This window comes from Crocodylus siamensis, chromosome 7, assembly GCF_052110815.1.
Source record: "Crocodylus siamensis isolate JL-2025a chromosome 7, ASM5211081v1, whole genome shotgun sequence".
Taxonomy (NCBI): Eukaryota; Metazoa; Chordata; order Crocodylia; family Crocodylidae; genus Crocodylus; species Crocodylus siamensis.
The window spans coordinates 90404804-90429629 of record NC_143401.1 but is presented as its reverse complement, the minus strand read 5'-3'; the positions used below and the strand labels follow the sequence as shown (position 1 = coordinate 90429629).

Here is a 24826-nt window from a genome sequence, read left to right as displayed (position 1 = left end):
GAGCAGATAATCTGACAAAGGCCTGTGAAAGTCTTGCCAGGTCCATGCATCAGAAACAGCCACGCTTGTTTTACAAGACTGCCACGGAAAAATCACACTGCAAAAATTTTCTCACGGGCATCTAGCAACAACAGGCGTCTGGCAATATGCTTTAGTTAGACACGTTATGTGCCAACAGTCAGTGAAAGGTCCACATACACCATACAAGGTGCTTAAGTTCTTCCTAAAACGTAATTTTCTGAAGAGGGTGTATAAAATGGTGTTACCTGGACTCCCCTATTGACATCTCAGCAGCTTCCAGGTCAATTGTCCTTAGGTCACAAATAAAAGATTTTTTTTCCCTTAATGTTCATATATTCAAACTCAGCCTGATCTTTAAAATCCAGCAGAATTTTTTTACCTCTTGTCATTTGTAGTAATAAAAGTTCAACAGCCCAAAGTGAGTTCTCAGTTGCATGTGTATAACTTTTGTTAGTGTAAGATGTGTTGATGTGACTTACTGTCTTCTGCATGTTCGCGTAGGTGGAACGAAGGGCATATTTTGTCCATCCAGCTGGAAACTGCTAACAGCTGCTGATTTTTTTAGAAAGGAATAGGATCTGGCTCACTCTTCCTTAGGTCTGTCGGCTTTACGGGTCCGTGAAAGCCAAGAGCTGTTCCTGTCCCTGCCACTAGCAAAGTAAAACACACATATGAAACAAAAGACCAGACCGAGAAGGTAGCCTTGAGGACTCCGATTTAGTATATTTGAATACAATCTAAACAATTTGGGTGTAAAAGTGTCACAAATCCTTATCTAGAGTAGAGGAAATAAACGTCCAGTTCCCTGAACAGAAGAATATGAATATACCCAGGACGGAGTAAGGTGGGTTAGTCTGAAATCAGGCAGAAGGCAGGGCAGAGGCTCACTAAATCAGATATAAAGCATAAGCTTTTGTAAGCCCAACCTCGCTTCATTGGATGCCATGAAAACACTTGCATAGACCATAAGCTGCATGAACGCTTATATGATATAGCTCTGATTTAGTGAATGTGGGCCCAAACTACCCTGCCTTTTATATATAGAACAGCACACATTCTGTCTATAGAAGAGTAACTGCAGTCGAAGTAATAATACAAGGAGTATTTTTTTTTAAATTTATAATGGTTGATAAACAGCTAGCTATATTAGGTGGTTTGAGTTGCCATTACTGTGCTGTCCGAGTATATGTTAATATCTTAATACAAGGGTTGGCAAAGTTTCAGGAATGGTGGGCCAAAATTACCCAGCTTGTTCTGATGTAGGCCAGCCCTCTGGGGCCACATTTATATTTTTAAACAATTAAAAAAAAATTGCTGGGCTTTAGAAAAACAAAAGCAAAGGATTATGAAATGATGTTGATTGATTGTCCCTTGCTGCCCGGCCAGCGTGGGGGTGAATCTCCCTACTGCCAAAATGCCATCAAAACCCCGGCTCCGTGGGCTCGAATGGCTCCACAGCCTGTGGGTTGCCAAGCCCTGCTTTAATCTGTTAGTGAGAGAGGGCATGGCTTTCTCCTCTGCGACTCCCCAACCACCGCAGGAGTCTGCGACAGAGCAAGAAGTCAAGCCAGAGTCTCCAAGGTCTTCGACTGGTGTCGTAGCCACAAGACCATCCTTCCATTTCCAACGGCTATATCCTATGTCTGGATGCCGAACACCGAGCGGAAGCCGCAGTCATGACTCAAATCTATGAGGCATCGCTGTTTTTTTACATTGTAAATTACGCAGTGAATAAACTAGCGTCGTGCTGAAGTTTTTAAAAGCTTCCCACTTCCTTGGAAAAGTCTAGCATTTGCAAATGGAGCTGAAGGGTCATGAATAATTTTGAAGTCATTTTTCCTCCTTTTATATTTCACTTTTGAAAGATTTTCTTTTTTGGTAGAAACCTTGAACAATCTCTTTACTCAGCAGTCTTTTTTTTTTTTAACCTCAGTACTTTTAAGACTATAACTTTGCAGTGTAGTTTTTTTTATATATCACATTTTTGTTTTCAAGAAAGAGCTTGGTGGGCGGGGGAGGCGGAAGATCAATTGAAAGGATCAGGTAATTAACATTTCCTCAGCCCATAACATACGCTATTGTGCAAGAGTTTTTGCCATGCTTATAATTTATACCTATTAAAGCTTTGTTTTATCATCTATTACTGACTTCTGGGCTTCTGTTTGCACTTATTCTCTATAACAAGCATTTGGTTTTTATACGGGGGGGGGAGGGGGGGGAATAGGTTTCAGTCACTTCTACAGTACCCGAAAAGGAGAATGGGATTTGCAAATGATAAATGGGGAAGTTGACTAGCTAACTAATAAAGATTTGTCTTAATCAAGTATGATTTGTCAGAACAGGAGCGCGCTGGGGTCAGGGCACACGCAATGAATAATACAGCATTCACAGGAGAAAAGGACCAGGCAAGAGGCCTCATAAATATGCTGCGATTACCCATTGCTAATTCGTATTCAAAGAATGAGTTGCACTGAAGCCAGCTTCTAGGTTGCTGAGCTGTTCACCTGCTTTGTGGGCTCTCCAACGTGTGAGAAAAGTTTTCATTTTATTTGTATTTTTTTTTTATCCTATGTCATTTTCAGCCTGGCTTTGTTTCTCAACAGAAAAAATATTGGCACTTTTTGGCCAGCGTTTTGAAACATCATTTATTAATAATCCTTTGCTTTTATTTTTCTAAAGTTGGGCATTTTTTTGTTGTTGTTTAAATATGAATGTGGGGGTCCAGCAGGAAATATTTTCCTTTCACATGTAATATGTATGGCTGAAAAGTGCAAATCAAGTTAAAAACCTCTCTTTACCTCTACAGAAGTATTGAAGATCAAATGCATAGAGAATACTTGCTTATGTTGCCGGCTTTTTTGACTTTGGAATCAGGCTGTAGATTTAGTTCACTTAGGATTAATCTTGAGTATATTGATATTAGGATAAACCTGCATAAATCCAAACTTCTTGATATTTGGTTTTGAATTGGTTTTCATAGCTTTTTGTGGTCTCAGAGTCTGAACTAACACAAGAGATAGTGTTTTCATGATTTTTCTCCTGCCTGGTATTTGAAACATTGTGAGAAGAGCAGTTCTCTTTATCTGAGCCCTATAAATTGGTCCCCATAGCATTAGTTTAAAAAAAAAAAAAAAAAAAAGCATATGGCATGTATCAGCACAGGAAAAAGTACCTGAAACACAAATACTTGTAAGTCATGTTATTTCTTTTATTTTTTGCATGTCCAATACTAATGTCTTTGTGCAGCTGGGTATGCACAAGAAATCTCCCTTTGCAACTTCTTGAAATACAAAGCTGCTTTCTACTCTTTTAGTAGTTTAGCATGACTTCGGTTTCTCTTTGCTGGTGAGTCACTGAGGTCTATACCCTATTTTGTGTTAAACTTTTGTAGGTTTTGAGGTATGTGTATTTCATGAAAGAAAATTCATCTTGAGAGCTACAGCGTGTCTTAGCCTAGGGATAGAAATTATACGTAAACTGGTATAAGCGATCAGAAACTGGATCGCGTTGGTAACACAACCGAAGTTTAGTGCACACACTGCTTGCAAAATGGCCAGAACTGGTTTAAGATAAACCTGGATGGATGTAGTACAGGGGTTCCCAACCTTTTTAGATCACGGATTGGCAAACCATGGACTGGAAGTGACTGTGGACCGGCAAACTGTAGTCTGGAATTGACTGGCATACTGCAGAGCAGCAGCTAACCCTTTTTTATACTCGGTATAAAAATGGATTGGCTGCCGATCCACAGTATATCGATCACTTCTGGTCCGGCAGCCAACCCTTTGCAGCCCAGGGGTTGGGAACCTCTGATATAGTGTCAGATTGAACTGATTTAGGTTAAATCAGTTTATTGAATGTCTGTCCCAGATCCCCTCCAGATTCAAGTTAACTCATAGTCCCCCAGCATCCCAGGATACTTTGCACCTCTCCCACATGTGCCCCCTCGCAGGATGGCTGGGCTAGCCTTTGCCCAAACTGTCTGCTCCAGCTGATCAGGGAGGCGTGCTCAAGTGCCCCCAGCTTCTGGCTTCGGCCACTGCAGACACGTGCCTGCATTTCTGGAATTGAAAGTGAATGTCTGTTCACTTGCTTATCGGTTCAATCTACGCAGCTTAAACTAACCTGCGGAGATTGAATTGATTCTGTCTCAGGCTTTTTGACTGTCTGTACTTAGCCTTAAGGTTTTCCAGGCCTCAAGATGCCAGATCTTGGAACCAGGATCTCATTTGTTTTTTCTCGAGTCACACCTGGTTAGAAGATTAAATCGTAGTGAACAGCGGTTCAGGTTCTAGAGGATGGGTGTTCTCAGTACAGATTAAATATCATCCAGTGTGCAATCATGTGCGATCATGCATCACCTTTGAGTCAGCCTCAGCAGAGTGTTCAAGAATGGGACCGTGATGCTGAGAGGTACCTTGGTGGAACAGCTTCCCATAGCTAAAAGTGAAGAGACGATTTCCATTTCTTGCATGGTCTTTTCAGACCTTTCTTCCACTGCTAAAAAACACTGCTACATAGGATAAAAGGTTCCTGTTGTTTGATTCTTGACTTTGCACCTATGTTACTAGTTGTGAATGAGGTAGCGAGGTATTTATTTGCCTTGATGCAGTAAGCAAGATGTTTTTCTGAGCAGTTGCTCCAAGGCGGAAAAAAAAAAGAAAAAGAAAAAAGGAAATTTGAAGGGAGGATTTTGGAGCAGGGTAGTGCTACTGAGCTAGTATATGGATGCAACAATGACTGGACTTCAATATAGATAAGCCCTCAGTAGAATCAAAGCCTACCACCTCCTGTGAATCTTCCTGTGAGGATGTTAGATGGAAGGGAAGATAGATGGGTGATAAGAGTAGACAGAAAAAAAATATATCTGTTAGAGGGAAATTATTAGTTTTTAAGGCAGCAGATTGACGTAAGCTAGAATTTTAGCAAAGGTATCGAGTCCTCAAAAAGGCAAGGCTGGTAGAAGTGAAGTTACTAGGCTTGTCACATGTCATCTCTTTTTTTTTCCCCTCTTTCCTATTTTCTTCTCCTTCATCTGCCTTTTTTTGCTGGGGTGGAGTGACTGGACGAAGGGATGGTCAGTTATAAATTGCTACGGTTTGTTCTTAAAGGAAGACAGATAGCTTGGCTTCCTTCTCATGTAGGTCTTTCCTGTGTTTGTTATACTTCTTGGTATTTTGAATTCTTGGTTCCACGGAGCTCGAGATCAAAATACCGTATGTATTTTGCTGTTGGCTGGTGCAAAGAATTTCATGAACTTTGATTATAGTTTATTCTTATTTTTAAGAAGTTTGGATTCTTAGAAGGAGGGAGGAAATTATATTGTGTGGTAGGGTTTTTCTTTTTTTTCTGCTTGGATTTGTGCTTTCACAGTGCGATACAAGACAGCTTCTTTTCCCTCTCCTAACCAAACAGGAGAAGGCACAAGTCTGTTGTCTTATTACACCCTGTCAAGACTGATATTTAGGTTCTGGGGATGAGGTTCAAAGAGTACCTTACTGAATATATAGGCTGTTTTGTTCTGTATTACTGCGAGCACCTAATAACATCCAACTTAGCAAACTGTAGATACTCAGCTTGAATAACACCACTCGCGTTTCTGTATGCTCCATTTTTTTCTCAGGGCTCTACAAATATTCTCTCTTTTGGCTTATAGCCATTGTGTTAGCCTTCATTTATCAATATTAATCTGTATTTGTCATCCAATAGCCTTAATGATCTAAATTCCTCTGTCCGTGATTAAGTTGGCTCTTCTACCTAAACATACATCAACTGCAAACTTGTAAATGTATAATACTTCCACTTGTTTCACTACACTTAAAGATGTGTCAGCACTTCCTTTATTAACTTTCTGCTGTCAGGAGCCTAAGCATTTGACTCAGCCCTGAACTCTTTTGACTCCAATAGTATATATTTGCCAAGTCTGTAAATCTGCTTGCTGTCACTTCTGAAATACTACTCACCTTTAATAATTTCCATCATGTGGGGCTTTTTTTTTTTTCCTGCAGAAACTTTAACTGATGTTTTCACTGTCTGTAGCTCCCTCCCTCAACATCTCCTAAAATCCAAACTTAAACTTGTCCAAAATGTGACACCTGTACCTTAAAAGAAAACACTTCAGCTTCAATTATCTCTCTCGGGTTTCTGTCTGTTTTTGGTACACATTGCCAACGCATCAAAATCTTCCATGGACTTAATGCATCCTCCTGACACCAAAAATCATCCCTATTTAAAAAGCGCCTTCCAGGACTTCCTGAAATGGGTTCATAGACCTGCCAGACCTGAGTTTTTCTGATCCTACCAGGTCCTCCTGCTCCAGCTACTGGGACACCCATTTTAATTCTTCTTTCCTTGGCCTGTGGTCAGTTGATCAGTCTGTCTCCTTTTCCTGCCTTTGGCACATCCGATTAAAACGTGAAACCGCACCTACGAGCCACCAGAGCGTTCTTCCAATATTATGAGCATTCATCTCTTCAACCTGTTTCTAGCCATATTGTGATATTTCATAGACATCAGGGCTGGAAGGGACCTCGGGAGATCATTGAGTCCAGCCCCCTGCCCAAAGGGCAGGAAGTCAGCTGGGGTCATAGGATCCCAGCAAGATAAGCATCCAATTTACTCTTGAAGGTGTTCAATGTAGGCGCTTGAACCACCTCTGCTGGCAGGCTGTTCCAGACCTTGGGGGCTCGGACAGTAAAGAAATTCTTCCTTATGTCCAGCCTGAAACGGTCTTGCAGGAGTTCGTGACCGTTCGACCTCGTCATCCCATGGGGCGCTCTGGTGAACAGACGTTCCCTCAGATCCTGGTGGTCACCCCTGATAAACTTGTAGGTGGCCATCAGATCACCCCTGAGCCTGCGCTTTTCCAGGCTAAAGAGTCCCGTGGCTCTCAGCCTGTCATCGTAAGATCTGTTTTCCTGACCTCTGATCATGCGCGTGGCTCTCCTCTGGACTCTCTCAAGCTTCTCCACATCCTTCTTGAATTGTGGAGCCCAAAACTGGACGCAGTACTCCAGCTGCGGCCTCACTAAGGCCGAGTACAAGGGGAGAATGACGTCCTGGGATTTGCTCGAGAAGCATCTATGGATGCACGCCAGCATTTTGGTCGCTTTACTAGCCGCAGCATCGCATTGGAGGCTCATGTTCATCTTGTGGTCAATGATGACCCCCCAAGTCTTTTTCTTCTGTAGTGCTAACCAACATAGCACTGCCAAGCCTATAAGGGTGCTGCAGGTTTTTCCTCCCAAGGTGGAGAACCTTGCATTTTTCGGTGTTAAACACCATGAGGTTCTCGTCTGCCCATTTGCTGAGCTTGTCCAGGTCAGCCTGGATCACCCGGCTATCCTCTGGCGTGGATGCTTTGCCCCAAAGTTTGGTGTCATCGGCGAACTTGGCCAGTCCATTCCTGACTCCAATGTCCACATCGTTAATGAAGATGTTGAACAGTATGGGTCCCAGGACAGAGCCTTGAGGGACCCCACTGGTCACAGGGCACCACGATGAGTGACTGCCATCAATCACAACCCTGTGGGTCCGACCACGAAGCCAATTTCCCAGCCAGTGGATCGTGGTAGAGCCAAAGCCACAACCGGCCAGTTTGGCCAAGAGGTGATCATGGGATACCAGATTAAAAGCTTTTTTGAAGTCAAGATATATGACATCAATCTCTTCTCCCTTGTCCAGGTGATAGGTCACCTGGTCATAGAAGTGAGATTGGTCAAACAAGACCTACCCGCAACAAACCCATGCTGGCTGTCCCTTAGGAGGTTAGCCTGGGCCAGTCCCTCAAGGATGGCCTCCTTAATAAACTTTTCTAAGATCTTCCCCAAGATAGAAGTCAGGCTGATGGGCCTGTAGTTAGCCGGATCCACTCTCCTCCCTTTCTTGAAGATAGGCACCACACTGGCCTTCTTCCAGTCTTCGGGCACTACACCAGAGCGCCAGGAGTTTTCAAAGATCCGTGCCAGGGGCTGGGCTATGACGCTCGCCAGCTCCTTGAGTACCCTGGGTATGCTGGGTATGCTTCGTTTTATCATAAAGTACAGGTATCCACTACAAGCAGAAGTGAAGTTTGGCTATGAATGTTACTGTATAAAACATGTTGGTTTAAATGTCCATTTTAATAACTTTGAGAATAGCTGGCTTACTGGTTCTCTCTGCTTTTGCTTTGACATAGCTTGCACATGACACAGGTGTGCATATAGTGTACATGTAAGTGTACATATATCCACTTAAAATCTACGTAAGTATGATTATATAATATAGGGGTGGCAAACCTGCACCGCGAGTGTCACAAATGGTACGGACAGCCTCCATACGTGGCACGCAGCAGGTTGGGGAGGGGGCAGGAAGAACACTGGCAGATAGGCAGGGAGCAGAAAGCGCAGCAGTAGAGCAGGCAAGGAGCACAGGGCAAGGAGCAGAAAGCTGAGCAGCAGATCTGGTAAGGGCAAGGGATCAGAGTGGCACTTGGAGAGAGAGATTTGTGGCAGGCCTGCCAGAAAAGTTGGCCCACACTCATTTAGTGGATATCATAGCTAGTTTTTTTTTTGTGATGCAGGCTATTGCATCACAGGCACAAGCTCATTTTTCCTGATTTATGGGGGTTTTGTTTGTTTGCTTCAAATAGCTTAAGTATTTACTTACCATACAGGCAAGACTGATTTTTTTTTTTTTTTTTTTTTAAAGAGCCTTTTTCTAATCATTCAGCCATATAATACAAGTTTTTAGAGAGAGGCTAATGTACCAGCATTTACCCAAGAGACAAATATGGCTCTAAATGAGCATTGCCAGTCTTTGGATAAATAAATACACATTTTCTTAATTCTGTGGGAGGATTCTCAGTTTCTCTTTGCCTGTGGAAGGAAAGGAAATAATAGAATCCAGCAGGAACAATTATTACATTTATAGGCTGATAAAAGCCAAGCAAATTAATTTATAAAGGGATACTGTCTAATACCTTTGCCTGTTCGTTCTATTTTACTTTCTGATCTCCATTTTTGCAGTGTCCTCTTAGAGCCTTTCAAGTACAGATACTTTTTTCAATGAATGTTCTTTCTTTATTTGGCAAACTGCTTCTTAGCCCCACTTTTCCTTTTGAATGCAGCTGTAATAAATATGACTATTTATTTCACAACTGTAATTTATATTGGTCAAAGCATCTTTATTTATGTATCTAATTGTGTGCAGACTTTTGGGAAGTAATATGGTTATAGTTTCTTGTACAGCCAGCCCACGTAAGGCTAGATGCAATTTTTGTAGTTATGCCTTCTCCCCCCACCAAACACACACTCAAAAAATGGGCTACTCTCAACATGCTCAGTGGTCAAACAGTTGATTTTCCCTGCTATATTATTAACAGCTTTAAGGCAGAATAAAGTTAGGACTAGGAGGCATGACATTGATTCTCCCTTTAAAACCAATACTTGTTTGTGAATGCATCATTGGACTGGATTGTGGTGGGTTTTTTTCCCCTTGTTCATTATGATATAGCTTAAGAATGAGATAATATGAGACATTCAGTTAGCACAAAAATCATACTAGTATAAACATACATACATCTTTGCTGCTGGATGGGTTAGCTGTAATTTAAAGATGTACTTTTATATGTCACTTTAGGGATCCTACATATATAAATAAATAACAGTATTGTTAAAATTAAGCTATTTATTTGTGTCGTGGCAACACCTTGTGACCCTTTCTTGGAGCGGGGATCTCATTGCGCCAGGCATTATGCAGAAATATAATGAAAAAGAAGTTTAAGCTGCCTTTTTACAGGCTGCACCTAATTTACAGTCGGCAGCCAAAACCGAAGGGTTCATGAGTACAATACACCTTTGCACAATATCTGACGGCGCTCAGGTTCTAGTGCTGATCTTAAATGTATGCATCCTTACTACAGCACATCCTATAAAGCTGACTACGGTGCATAATTTTAATAGCTTAGTCTCTGATCCACATTATAAATAGCCTGAAAGGATCTTAGCATGCACTCCTGGATTAAAACCTGAACATTTGAACGGGGGGAGGAAAACAGAGAAAACCTGGCGAGATATGTAAAGCGATGCCAGATATGTGGCAATAATATCAAACTGATGAGTCGTTCTATTGGAGGGCTCATAGCATCCCCTGCTATCACCTCATTTACCTGAGTGAATTTATCTTCATTTCTGCAGTGTTATTGGCTTGACCTTCCATCTGCAAAAGTCCTATTAACTGCAGTGCAAGTTTGGAGACCAGAGCAAGGGTCTTTGCATCAAGGGGCCAGTTTCAGATGTTCAAACACGTTGCCAGGATTTCAGTGTCGCCTCCACTAGGTCTCTTTGTTCAACTTCTGGTGCTCCTTTAGCCCAAGGAAAAGGGCCAAAGATCATCAGTGCACATAGAATAAAATAACTCCTGTAAAATTGATGATCCGCCCAATTATTTATCTTTGGAGGCTGTTGGGAGGAAATGCAGCTACCTCAGTTCTGGGACCCCTCTGCCAGGTTGAACTTCATGGCTGAAGGTTTAATTCCTGTGTGTCATATCAACAATTCATTTTGTGATATTCTGGCTGACATGCTCTCCTTCCTTATTTATTGATGTCTTCAGTCATCGGCAATGAGAGGAAAATACACTATTCGTCAAAGTGACGGTGTTTTACCCTCAGTTACAGTTGATGCTGCTGTCACGTTGATGGTTAGAAAATAAACTAAATCATTATAAAAAGCTAAGAGTGCAAACTTGCCAGTGAACGGGAAAAAAGATGAAAAAATACAGGAAGTGCTTAAATTTGGATTATAAAAACAGCCGTGTCGTCCAAAGATATTTTTTTTGCATCCGAGTTGCAAAATATTGGGCCGTTTAACTACCCTGTCTTTTTAGTTCTTCCTTTTGAAAATACACTCTTTTACATTTCCATATCTTTTTAAAGGTTAGTCATAGATAATTGTTATATTTCAACCTGGAGCTAGACTTTGATTGTTTTAGCTTGATTGTTTGATTGTTTTTTGTTTTTTAAATAAAAGAAATGGTTTTAGAATGATTGTGTATACCTGTTTTTTGTGTGCGTTCCTGAATTTTAAGTGCTTCGATAGTGAACGAGAGAAAGTATGTTCTACTTTTATTTGGAAGGTTGCTTGGCCTTCAAACATATACAGATTAGTCTTGAATCATTTTTACTCATCTGCATAGCTGTATACTCCACCTTACAGTTTTTTAACTCGGTAACCACATATCTTACCACATTTCACCTTTGGGAGGCATTGTATATACAGCTAAAAGTAAAGAGCAGCAAGCCAGCAGGGACCAGATAGCATAATGGGGATGTCAATTTGTGGTCAGATATCTGAAGAAATATTTATCTTACTTGTACTGTACTTGGCAACAGACACAGACATGTAAACTGTAATGAATTTCTCTGGTCTTTATCTGACAGAATATATATTACCTTGCATTGAAATGAACTTACCCACAAAAAAAAAAACCCCCAGAAAAGAAAAGAAGGTGCCTATGATTTGTTTCCCTATAGTAATAATAATAGTAGGAATAATAGTAGTAATAGAAACATGTTCAAGGCAATTCTAAATCGGATAATTTCCAGAAAATTTAAAATAGTTTTATTTTGCCATACTGATACATTACTGATTTTTTTTTTTTTTAATTTTTTTTTTTTAATTGATCCCTACTAGCTACTAGTGTTACAAGGATGGGGTCTTGCTCATTTAGTAATCCAGGACTAGACCTCATTGAGTAACAGCAATAACAACGTAGGGGTTTTTTGTTCAGAGCAGTGCATATTCTAGAGAACTTCCTTGGTTTTGGCAATCATATTTTTGGCAACTTAGGCCGAGTAGCCTCAAGGTATGTGCACATGGCTGGAAGTCAGAAACTCCTGGTTGTTTCAGATTTGCTACCTGGCCTCAGGCAAGTCGCAACCACTTGTGTCCGTTTCCCCACCTGTAAAATGGGAGTCCTATGGCTTCCTTTCCTCCCCTACGGGGATGTAGGGAGAATTAATGAATGTTTGAATAGAGCTTTGAAGATGGAAACCTCCAGTATGTTACACAAGTATAACAAGATAATAATACCTATCTGTAATAGCTATTTCAGCTTCAGACCAGTATGTGATTAAAGCTATTTCAAGAGTAAAATCCTGCCTTGTCCAAAATCTTTGTGTTATGTCTCGGGGCCTGAATTTTCTCTTTGACTTTGCAACTGTTTGAATGCAATAGAGACTATGAAAGCAACCAAACTAAATATGAACAAAAGACTATTCCAACCAATTTAACTTGGATATGTATTATCAAAAATACTAGGAGGCTTAGAAAAACAGGTCTCTAAGCATGTAAGAATTGCTGTGTACCCCAAAATGGCACTGCCAAGGAAGCAAAGGAGGACCCTAGTTGTTGGAGTTGATATGGCAGGATCTCATTTTGGTATAAATAGCTGGAGTTGAGGAACTTCAGAAGAAAGATCTTCTACTAATGCGTCTCTTTGAGGAGCTCTGTGAGTGTTGTTTGCATCTGAGTGAAAGCTTCCTCATCTTTCCTATCAAGCAAAAGAGAACGAAAAGGGGGAAGAGAGTAAAGAACATGTGAGAAAAATTAACTCCCGCTACTTGGAGTAAATTTGAAAGTCCCCCTGCCTTTGTTACATGGAACAAAGGTCAGCATCTGTCCACGGGGCTTAAATGTCCTCATAAGAATTTCCAGGGGACAGCTCGTGCTTGGATTGTTACTTCTCCATTTTTAGGTTACAACAGAAACTTAAACTTTGTGTTGGTGATTTCCTTCTCTTTGCAGTTAGGTGGAGTGATTAGGCCAATGTATATTTAAATGCAGTTGTTCCTTAAATTTCTTTCTTGGAATTTAACCTGGCATTTTGAGGGCTTACAGTCAAAAGCTATATTTTTCATGATTTACTTTTGGATTTATTAATGCAGAACAGATTGGACAGGAGATGCTGGAAAACCTCAGCCATGACAGGGAGAAGATCCAGCGTGCTCGGGAGAGGGTAAGTTTGATGCTAAAGAATTGCTGGTTTAGGATTTTATGTCCTTTGGGCAAGTTCACTGTTAAGCAAAAATAATCCGTCGCATTGATTAGAGCCTTAAATAAGTCAATTGTGATATCCTAGTATATAATCATCATCTATAACTACCTATTAAAAATAAGACCAGGGTGGAGGTAGGACTGATTCTAGCAACTCTATCCCACAGGCAGACTTATTGAAATGAATGGGTCTGTGCTTGGAAGCAAACACTCCGGTCCTGATCCTGCCACCAGGTCTGGTGTCCATCAGTGCTCAGATTTTCTATAGTGCCCATTTCTATAAGGGGTTAACAATGTGGAGATATTGGACGCAGCCTTTTGACAGTCGAAAATAACTTGGCAGTAAGCACCAGGCAGGGACAAAATCGTGAGCACAGCCATGGACTCAATCTCGAACTACTCGGAGAATCAGTGCAAGCTAATAGAGGGAGAGACTGGTTCCCTTCCATGTTCCGCCACTGGCGTACTGGCTGACCTTGGGCAGATTACTACTTCTTTTTCAGTTTCCACATTGGCAAAATGGGGAGAATGATACCAACCTCATTAATAAGCACTTTTGAGATCTGATGAAAATTGCTCCTTAAAAGCTAAGTATTATTAGAAGATTAACATAACAACTATTAAGAAAAAAATAGGTGTAATTGTCTGATAACATCATTTCCTTGTTTTATGGAAGGAACTGGAGTGTCTAGGTGCATTATGACTATGCTAAACAAGGAAGTGGAAGAATTGTGACTGGAGAAGCATATAGGACTGTGAAGTACACGCTTCAGGTCTGGAGGGGGACAGGTTTCTGTTTATTCCTGTTTCCAAAATCTGATGCCAATCAGCAAGAAGCATCAGGAGTTGAGAAGAAATTAGGAGAGGAGAGAGCAAGAGAGGAAGCAAAGGAAGGGAGCCACAACTCTGGTTTGCCCCAGGGACAATGATTTTCTTGGGACTAAGACCCACTAAGACAGTGTTCATCTTTGTTCATTTAAAGGTGAGAGAGGTGACGCTCAGTACACATGCCACCTTGGCTGTGTTAATCCCCCAACATCTTTTTTTAAAGCAAAGAGGACCCCCTGTGCTCCTGGCCCACATTCAGGGTCCCCCCTTCTTTCTCCATGAGGCAGACATATCTAAATATTTTTCTGTGTTGCAAGTCACCCAAAGGATTTTATCCAGATGACACATTAGCTAGGAACATCATCTTTTATATATATGTATCTGTGTATAGATTTGGTCAGTTAAGAAAACTCGTGTGTTTACCAGCCTCTCCCCCATCTTAAAGAAGTTTGGGACATCTTGAATTGGGGAAGACCTTTGCCCACAAGACAGCTGTACTAGGGCCCTTTGATTCTGAACATATGCCCCATGCCAGGCACACTCACTGTGTTTGTCTGCACAGCACCTAGGAGCGGACTTCATCTCGCTGGGGTACCGGTTGTGGTCAAGTCACAAAGGAACTTCATGTTTTTTCTTTGGAAGCCCCTGTGCTATCCTAAAAAATCAGGCCCTTCCTTGAATGCCAAGAGAGACAGAACCCAAGGTAGATGGTGATCTGTTGAGCTGCAAGACCAACGTCTATATTCCTCAAGTGACAGGGTCATCAAAGAAACAGCATTTCATTGTTAATGCAATGGAACAAAGCGTGATCAACCTGAAGTTGAATTCCAGAGAGCTCGTTTTCTGGGTTCTGGGCAAGAGGCCATAAATATCCTACTAAGCTAATTGAATAGTCCGTAAATACATCCAGTGACCCTTAGCGTAGTCTGAGAAGCTTTTGTGCATGTGTGTTTGAACTTTTGGCCCCCAGTCAGTTGGACTGAACATCTTCACCAGGAATCAATGCAAGGAAGTGGATTATATTTATCTCCTTTTAACAAATCCTGGTGATCCTCATAAAAAAGAGGTGAGGCAAGGGAATATGTGCTTGTTGTGGCCCCATGTTTTTTGCAGTTACACTGTTCTCAGCTTGCCAGAAATTAGTTCTGGCTTCCTGGAGACCTCCTTTTCCAGGCTTCCTGCCTGAAGTCCCATATCTCACCGATGTGAGATCACAGCACAGCTTGGAAGCCACATGGAGCAAGATCAAAAAGAAATGAACTTTTGCTGGGTAAGCTGAGTGAAGAGCCTCCATGCAAAGACCCGTTGTCAAGTTTCTGGTGCTCATATCCTGTTTTGTACTACATAGTTAAGGCTTTGCTTTGGAGGGATTCAGAAAAGTTCCCCACTTAATCCATATGAGTGCATAGGTCTGCATTTTGAGATCCATTCAGAAGTTACGCCCTTGGTTCACGTCTGGAAGTTTCCTGTTTTCTCATTTCTTTTTGTTAAGGTTGGTTTCCCTGAGTGGCCAGTATCTTTCCACTACACGTTCAATGGCATTGTCACAGCAGATAAACTGTTCGTGAAGGACTATGGTTTGACAGTATCAAACTGGACTATTGTATTCACTTTTTAGGGACTTGTTGGGAAAATACTGACAAATTGGAGAGATTTACTTACGAGTGATAGTTAAATGAGTTAAATATATGCATAGCTTGGCTAAATAGTAAAGACATGATAATAGTCTCTAAATGTCTGGAGAATGAAAATCTCAGAGAGGGAGAGGAGTAAATTGATTTAAGGTGTCAAAATAAGTATAGCTAGAAATATTTGGAATAAATTAAGAAATTAAAGATTTAGGCTGCATATTTTAAAAAAAAATCTCTGAAAGTACAATGTCAAAAACAATTCTACAGGCAAAATTACCCCACTTCAGGAATCATTTTAACTAGACAGGATAAAATTTTAGAGTACTAATGACTGTTTAGGAACAATCCTAGTTTGGCAGAGGTAGACAGTATGACTTGCTAGTTTCCACCACACCCCTCAATTCCATGAATCTCAAGTCCATCTTCAGTTCCTTCCATCTTTTGCTCTCTATTAAAAAGACATTTTAAAATGTCATGCACTTGTATAAGGAATACAGATCTCTAAAACTCTTGGTTCAGAGGTGATTCCTTTTATTAAACCTACTAGAAAATAGCAACAACAACAAAAAAAGATCTTTCTTTGTAAGCTTTCGGGCACTCATTTAGACTTTTAAGGGGCGATCTCAACACACTTTCCCAAAAAATCCTTAATTTTTCTTCCTAGCACTCATTTGAAATAGAACAACATTGTTTTGTGTGGGTGTGCGCATGCACGCTTGCGTGTGCGTGTGCATGTATTTTGCCCAAGGCCACATGGGAAAGCTGTGAAAGAGCCAGGAATAAAACCCAAAATTTCTGACTCCAGTCCTCCACCACAATTTCATTTCACAATTTCTTAACAAGAAAATGTGAACGATTAAAGTTTTGGAGGATAAACACATCATGATCGTCCCCAAAATAGACCAGTATTTATATTTCAGAACATACTCTTTGCATGTATCCTTTTTCCCCTTATTTTATCAGTCACGAGTAGAGTCGTAAATCTGTACTTCAGCATCCAATGATACTGCAACCATCTAAAACAGTTCCCTGGTTTGACCTAGCTGAGGGTAGTGTGACATCAGCTGTTGCACAGTGATCAGGTATTCGCAGGGAAATGGAGAAAAAACAGCCTTTTATTTAGAAATGAAATATTTCAAAGCATACTTACAGTTTGAAAAGTCTTCATGAGTTTTCTGCCAATGGAAGAAAAAGAGCTTGGGTTCTTCTCCTGTCCTCTAAGGCTGTAGATGGAATCATAGGATTATAGGCTGAAGGAGACCTTACAAGGTCATCTAGTCCAAACCCCTACTCAAGGCAGGATCATCCCTCACTAAACCATCACCAAGTGTCTGTACACAGACAGATTCCAAGTTTGTTCTGATGTTCCCTGTGCTGTTATACCTTAAGTATACTAGCTCCGAATTATTTTTACTAAATGGCTTTGCCTTTTGTCTGTGTAATGGCTGTGTAACTCAGCCTCCTCTCCCTCTCTACACTTAGTAGTGATTATGATTTCCAGATTTGCCAAAGCAATCTGAGCAAAACTGACCTAATATTTAAAGATACACAGCAAAAAAATTTTTTTACAAGAAAGAGAAAAAAATACTGAACTCCTCTGCCCAGCATTGAACCTCTGAACTTAAGATGAGAGCAATGCAAGGTATGTATTTATACTTTGCTGTCCATCTGTATTTGGGATAAAATATTAACCCTTATTAAGCTTTTTTTATTTTAAATAGCAGCAATTTTTTATAGGGTGCTAAGACCTGATTTTACATGTTGAATTGTCTTGCCTTGCAAGCCAAATTGGGCACGTTACATGAGACGTTTACTATGCAGTAAACATCTACGTGTGTACCCCTATTAGGCTGGAATAAACTCATATACACCACAGTGGGAGCGTACTTGTAAATAGTTGCACTTGTAAATACAAGTACTATCCCGCTGCAGAGTGTAGATACTGCTTGGCTGGCTTGGGCATGACTCTGCTTCAGTGTGGGGTCTGTCTGCTGGCTATCCTCATGCTCCAGCCAGCCCCTCTGCAGCACGTTGAGCCAAGGGAAGCAGCCCTGGGCTGGCAGGCTTGACCCCCCAGGCTTCGTGCCAGCTGGGGCTTCTCCAGCCCAGCTCAACATGCTGCATATGAACAAACTCCCGAACTAATTGCTCCTGGGTGCATGTTCAAATGGCACGCCTAGGAGCAATAAACTCTGGAGCAAATAGCCCCTTGTAGGCTAGAAGGCACAGTTTTCCACATTTTTCTTCTTTAAAGGAGAATCCATTTTTAAAGCTTGTTCATGACCCTTCCATATATTCTTGCGACCCACTTTTGGGTCATGACCCACAGTTGAGAAATGTTGCAATAAAGCATTGGTTGTCCGGCCAGCTGAGTCATGCCATAACTCATTAAATCAGATGTGAGGATGAAACAGTAGATGTTGAATCGTTGTGTACCCATACAGAATACAGAAGCTCCTCTTCCATTAACTCTCTCAGCAAATCCCCACTCCTAAGGATAACTCTCATTGTGTCAGATGAGACATGGGTGCCTTCCAGATGGTTAGCCATTGGTCAGCAGAAGTCTGTGGCTGATCCATCAGAGATCTCACTGGCCTAGGACTAAGAGATTAAAAATTCCTCAGGACAGTCCCTTCGTTCCTAATTTTGCAACTGCAAAAGCAGATTGTGGAAGTTCTCTCTCGTCACCTAAAAAAACTAATGCATTTCCTAATGTTTCTTTTACTTTCTCCTTTACATTTGGTTGTGTTACATAGGTATGTCCCCACACTCTACGCAGGTTTTTCCCCCTGAAGCTATATCTGCATAATAAAAATAACGGCTTTATTTCTTTTGAAGAAAATTGTTGCTGTGGATTTCAAAAAAATATATAGCGCATTTCAAAAAAAGGGCGGGGGGGCGGGCTGCTATAGTTGCCAGATTTTACTGTCAGGTTTTATTCCTGATTTTGCTGTCAGTGCTGAAACGATATTGAGATTCAAGATACCTGTTTTTCCCAAGAGTGAAATATCTAGGACAAACCAGCAGAACTGAGTGTGTATGAGAAGACCGTTCCCCCACAAGGAATGCAATAATTGGTTGGTGCTTGTCTTCTGGTCTTGAAGTACAAGTGAGAGGAAGGTGAGGGTCCTTCTCTTAGAACAGACTGCGACACCAGGTCCATCCACCGCAAGGGAAGACCAGCATAGTGCTGTTTCCCAGCAAGGTCTCAAATCATCAGAAGTCATCATTCAGAGGCTCTAAAAATGCTTTGAAACTCTGGGATCCAGATGCTCATTGCTGAAAACATCACACTTTGTTATACATATGGTTTGCACCATTAGTAAAGTTTGCAAAGTATTTGGGGATCCATTCAGTGCAACTGCCCATACTCTATAAGATCAGGACCAGCTACCGTCTTGACAATAGGTACAACATTGCTTTGTTGGCTCCATGGATATATTCAAGGTCTGTTTTGCACTGTACAAATATAGCAGTATTTGGTAATGCTGGTTTTCCTTCACATTGTTTTATCTAGGGAGCATCTTTGAAAGCCAATGAAAGAAAATCTGTAAAAAGCCAAGAAGAGCTAACACTTTGGGTGTTTCTTCATCTCTTGATGCCCACGCTTAACTCCTTCTAATATGCATAGGCATTACACACACACATCAATGGGAAATATAGATATCAATCTGTATTGCATTCGCTCATCAGACCTTTATTGCTAGAGCCTTTGCTCTTTGTCATCTTTGTTGCATTGACTGTTTTATCTTTCACAGGTTTCATCTTTATGTAAAGAAAAAAAAAAAAAGGAAGAAGAAAAAAATTGCACTTAAATTTCAGAGTCTTTGCTATGGTTCTCAAATGTAAATCTATTGTAGGTTAAACTGAGGTTGCTTAAGCCAGCACAACATTGTGCTGTTTGTACAGAATTGAGAGTGTGTGATTTTTATGTTTTAATATTACCCTTTTCTCCTCAGCTTAGAGAAACAGATGCAAACTTGGGGAAGAGCTCCAGGATCCTAACTGGGATGTTGCGAAGGTAAGGCCAAGGTAGGGACACTTTTCCCTCTCTCCTCTCTCTTTCTGTCCCCCACCTCCCTCCCTTTTTTTTTTTTTTAAAACCGTGTCACCGAGTTTTGCTAACTTGCGTATTTTTCTGTATAGTCCTATGTGTAGAATCTCTTGAAACTAAAAGCTGATATTGAAGCTGGCTTGCATTGAAGGAGGGGAAAGAATCAGATTGGAGAGAAGGTTTTCCCACAGAGGTTTTTCTTACACAAAGGAAAGAATTTAGTCTGGCTGTAACATAGTTTTCAATAGCCTCAGGTGCAGCCGCTTTATGCAGCCATTTGTCTTTCTTGTATTCCAAAAATAAGTTCCTTCTTCGCGATACCTGACCCATTATTTCGGGGGACGCAGCCAAGTATTTTAACACATTAGCTTGATTTTATTCTTGTCCGTTCAGAGAAGCGTGTGCGTGTTTGTGTGTGTGTGTGTATTTCAAAGTATTTGTACTTATTTAGACTTGGAGCATAATTCTTAATTAAGTCTTTCATTTTGAATGCAATAGGGAGCACGATGCACCAGTATTATGAACCTGTGTCCCTAGGATTTAAAGTAAGGTGGGAAGAAACATTTTCAGCATCTTAAAAATCTATCTCAGACTGGGGGAAGGAAGTAATGGACTGATTTTCAGTTGCCTTGAATTTAAATCAGCAGCTTACCAGGCAGCCTTTTTTGAATTGGTGGAATCCCCTGACCTGTAGGGTTTATACAGCAAAGCAACATTTATGTGGCTCTGTGATGTCCATACTTTTACGGTTGCATTCAGCTTCTTAAAGAAGGAAAGGGTCAGCCTAGTGGGTGGTGTCAGACGTTATGAGAGAGAAACTTTTTAAGGAAGATGGAGTTTAATAGAATATTCTGCAAGGATTTGATATGAGGTGACCCTTCAGAAGTCCCTTTGCATGGTACAAGCTTTCATATTGTGCATATTTGTTTAAGGCAGTTTGGTAAAACTTTTTTTTTTTAAAGCAAAGTTACTGATTTATCGCTAGCCCTGGAAAATGCCGACAAACAGAATTTAATAAGTTATTCTTTTGTGCCAGCTTTATCTCTCCATAAGTCGAGTTGGGAAAATAGCTTTCTTCGTTCCATATATACCCAGCTGACAAAGGTTAAGATAACTGCCCCTTATGCCTCCATTTCACCGACTTCTCTCAATTCCAACTCTGAACCGTAACATAGAAAATTCTCTGATTAAGAGTAATATGTAAATGACATAAACTAAATTCAAAATCCACAGAGAAAGGAAGTGGCAATTGAAAGAGATGGTTGAGTGCCTGTAGACAATCAAAAAAAACACACAACCAAACCCATAGCCTCCCCAGGAAGGGCCCTGCGACATGAGCTGTAACGAATATTCTGCATATGTCTCCATTTTGTCAAATCTCATTAAAGGGGCTTCTTGCTTTATGTCAATTGAGCTGTCTAAAAATCATTCATCATTTTTAGTGTAAAAAAATCATGCAGTTATTTAAATAATATCATATTAATGTTAAAGTTCAGCTGTCACTTAATAGTATGGCTTAATCAGACATAGCATTTAGGAAAAATAGTTTTTTCGGGCTTTACTAGGCTTTCAGGTTGGCAGATTCAAATAAGGATTTATGGGTTTCTAAACCAATGTATTTTTTCCATGTTTATGCTTGATGTAGCTCAGCCTTTTTGGCAGGACCCTGTAGTCTGTTATTTTCAATAAAATAAAGTATCTCCTCATATTGTGTTTGAATACATTTGCAAGTAATTTGGAGAAGCTGAAACAAAAACATATGCCGTAACCTTTGACTTTGTTTTGTGTTTGGGAATCACAGTGAGAAGTCCTAGTTTATAAGTGCTCCATAAAACAAATGAAAAATATGACCTTTGTAAAATATACTCGAGGCTCTGTTTCCAGACAAATGGATTATGTAGTCAAACACTAAAAAGGCATGTTTTTTAATGTCAGAAGGCCAATGGATTTCCTTTTTCTTTGTCAAAAAAATGCCTGACTGAGTCACCCATCTGGATAAAAGGCAGATTAAGGTTTGGGCCAAGCAAATAGGGGGGATACCCATGGAATGATACAGATGTGTGTCAGGAGGTGCCTGCGCAGTGGTGATGCACACAGGAAGAGCTCCTCTGAAAATTTGCTCGCGCCTTTATTTGCAAATACTTACCAGATTCCAGAAGAGACTTCATTTCATTTTAGCACTGTAAGGACAAACCTGGCTGGGGGATAGTCCAACCTCGGCAGCTCCCAAGTGTTAATTGAATTATGGAAGGAACAACAGCAAGACGCAAAACCAGGAAGTCAGCAAAGATCTCGATAGATCAAGTGAAAGTGTAGGAAAGTAATTACCGTCAATTGGCAGTTGGGTCTGAATTCTGCTTACTGTGCAGGCACTCATTTAATTACTGGAACCAATAAAGAACAATGATACAGAGCTATTATCATACGGAAAGGGCATTAAGTTAAATGTTGCAGTTTCTACTCGCCGGTAGGAATCTGCTGCTATTCTTTGAAGCTGTGTGCCTGCCTTAGTCATTAATGCGATCTGTTAAATGGAACTGTTTTGAATTTTTTACAGCTGGAAATGTCTGAGCACCTTTTCTTATGAGCATGATCAGATGTTACTTTAAAAGCTAGATAATTTGATAGACTTCTGTTGCATACTCTTATGGTATCCAAGTATGGATTTAGGAACTAAAATGATGTGTGGGATCCTTTTCAGCTACCTGGCACCTTTCTTTAACATTTAGAAATGGGGGCTTTGAAGTGAAGACGGGGTAAATCACAAAGTAAGACGCAGCAAATTAATGGCGGGTTAGGGAGAGAAACCTTACCAGTGGGGGGCAACCTTTTTAGTAAGCATGCCACAAATGAAGTCCATGCTCTCTCAGAGTACCACTCTGATCTCTTTTCCCTGTCCAGTCTTCTGCTCTTCTTTCTGCTCCTAAAAGAAACAGTCACCTCCTAGGTATCAGAGTTCATTATGTACTGCTGGAAAGTGCCTATGGGTATCCATTTGATGAAAGATCTGTAATAAATGTTTTAAAAAAATTCTTCTCACTTAACCTGAAACGTTGTCTTCCTATGTTCCCAAATATGCCATTTTTCTGTATAATGAAAAAAACATATGTTGGCTGGTGACTATGTTGATATCAGCAAATTGGGAAGGTCAGGCAAAAGGATTAAGAGGCTATTTATTCATATTCCTTGACACTTACCCAGATTTCCACACACATCATAAAAATGAAGACAGCCAACAACAATCAGACATTTTCAGTACATAATAGTAGCTCACCAAGTTTCCAGTTACAAAGTTTCTAAATGCTAGTACAATAAATGTATTATATGTCTGGTATGCGTAATATGATTCCAACCTGATATTATGCCTCAACCCTATCTTATAATGAAGTCCCATCTGAAGCATCCAGTCTTGAACCTTCAGTCCCTTTCTGAGCTGTAAGAGTTTTCAGTCTATTAGAAAGATGTCAAAGCAGGTGTAAATCCCATCCCAAATTATAAAACCCCCATTCACATTTTCAGAAACAAAACTGTTGTCCATGACTGAGATCAGTAGCCATGATAAACATTAATAATGCAACTGGGTCAGTGTCTAAACAACTTGAACAGTCCAATTAGAAACAAATAAAACCAGGCCCTGAATAAAAATGCCAGGAGAGGTGAATCTCGATCCTACTATAAATAAATACAGCACCTGCCAGCTTCCTTTCTGGAGGAGCCATGGTAGAACCCAAGAGCTTTTTGACGTTATCATTGCTGAAAAAAGTAGGAGTCTCCAAATGACACATCTTCCCACTAGAACATCATTGCTTCTGACTTCGCAGCTGAATGTTTTAATCATTCAGATTTTCATCTTCCTAGTTGTTATACATGGTATGCTGAAAAAACTCATGAACACAGCTGCCCATATAAAAGATCCTATTTAAGACTTACTTCTCAAGAGGACACTGCTGTTAATGCAATGGATGGAAATGATGCAATAAGTGTCCAACTTTGGATAAATTATGTGAATTGCCAACACCTGCATGACCTTAGAACCAGTAAAAGGAGCAGCAGTAAAGGCACTGCAACAGTGGTGAAGGTGTCTCACCATGATTCCAGAGACATAAGATGAAGCTGCACTTCATATGCATGCAAAAGGCAGCTCCCAGTTGACACAGCTGTAAAATAGGGTTTCAGGTAAATGTAACCAGACCTAATTCTAGCCCTGTTACTCCCTTGTGGTAACTGTAATTTCTAGCATTCTTCAGCTATGCTAGCCATATGGGGTGCTTGTTTTGGGGGCGCCTTAGGTCTTTAGTAGGGTTGTGTAAAACTTTGGTAGCTGATTCGATTTGGAGGAGATTCAGTCTGATTTGGCAGCTGAATCTCCAGAACAAAATCAAATCAGGACACCCATTAATCTCTCCAAATCAAATCAGAAGCTTCCGATTCAATTCGGAGAGATTTGACAATTCGGCCATAGACTCAGCTTTATATGTTTATTCTTCCTACCTTGAGGTACCAAGCACAGCTCGTGAACACTGAGATGGTGGGGCAGATGGAGCATACCACGGGAGTGTGGGATGGTCCCCCGCATGCTCGGCAGCAGACCTCCCCCCCCCCCCCCCCCCCCCCCCCCCCCCCCGCTCCCTAGCTCAGTGACTGGTGCCCCCTGGGTCTGGGGCTGAACGCCGAGCCAGGAAGGTGCAGGGGAGGGGGTCTACTGCAGAGCATGTGGGGGACACCACCGCTCTCCCATAGGATGCTCCATCTGCCCCACCATCTCAGCATTCACAAGCCATGCCTGGTACCTCGAGGTAGAAAAAACATAGAATCATAGAAGTCGGGTCGGAAGGGACCTCGTAGATCTTCAAGTCCGACCCCCCACCTGGGTGGGAGAAAAGACTGGACTCAAATTAGTCCAGCCAGGTAGTCATCAAGCCTCTTCTTAAAGATCCACAGGGTAGGAAACATAAAGCTGTGTCTATGGCCAAATTGCTGATTCTCCAAATCGGAATTGAATCTTCAGATTCAGATTCAGCTGAAATGAATCGAGACAGTGATCCAAATCAGCTAATCGAGTCGCTGTCCCCCGCATCAGGCTGAATCCAAATTGCACACCCCCAGTAGTTAGTATTAGAGGGCAAACTTCTTCAACATTCTTCTCAGCAATATCTGGATATTATTGCCCAGCTCTCCAGGTTCCTTTTGCAATCTAAAACTTTTTAGTCCTATGCTTATTATTTCGTAGATGCCCTAAAAACTGCCTGTAGAGAAGA

At 41.0% G+C, this 24826-nt stretch overlaps 1 protein-coding gene across 5 annotated transcripts in view; it reads left to right on the top strand.

Moving 5' to 3' along the window:
* The window catches only part of VTI1A (vesicle transport through interaction with t-SNAREs 1A), a 342273-nt gene that overhangs the window by 197885 nt on the left and 119562 nt on the right, over positions 1–24826 (top strand). For 4 of the 5 annotated variants that reach the window (XM_090056592.1, XM_090056593.1, XM_090056594.1 and 1 more), the window contains exons 6-7: positions 12947–13017; positions 19474–19535. In XM_090056592.1, coding sequence (XP_089912718.1) covers positions 12947–13017; positions 19474–19535 — 133 coding nt within the window. Of the gene's footprint in view, positions 1–12946; positions 13018–19473; positions 19547–24826 lie in introns of all 5 variants that reach the window. The other variant, XM_090056596.1, reaches the window with a different exon arrangement.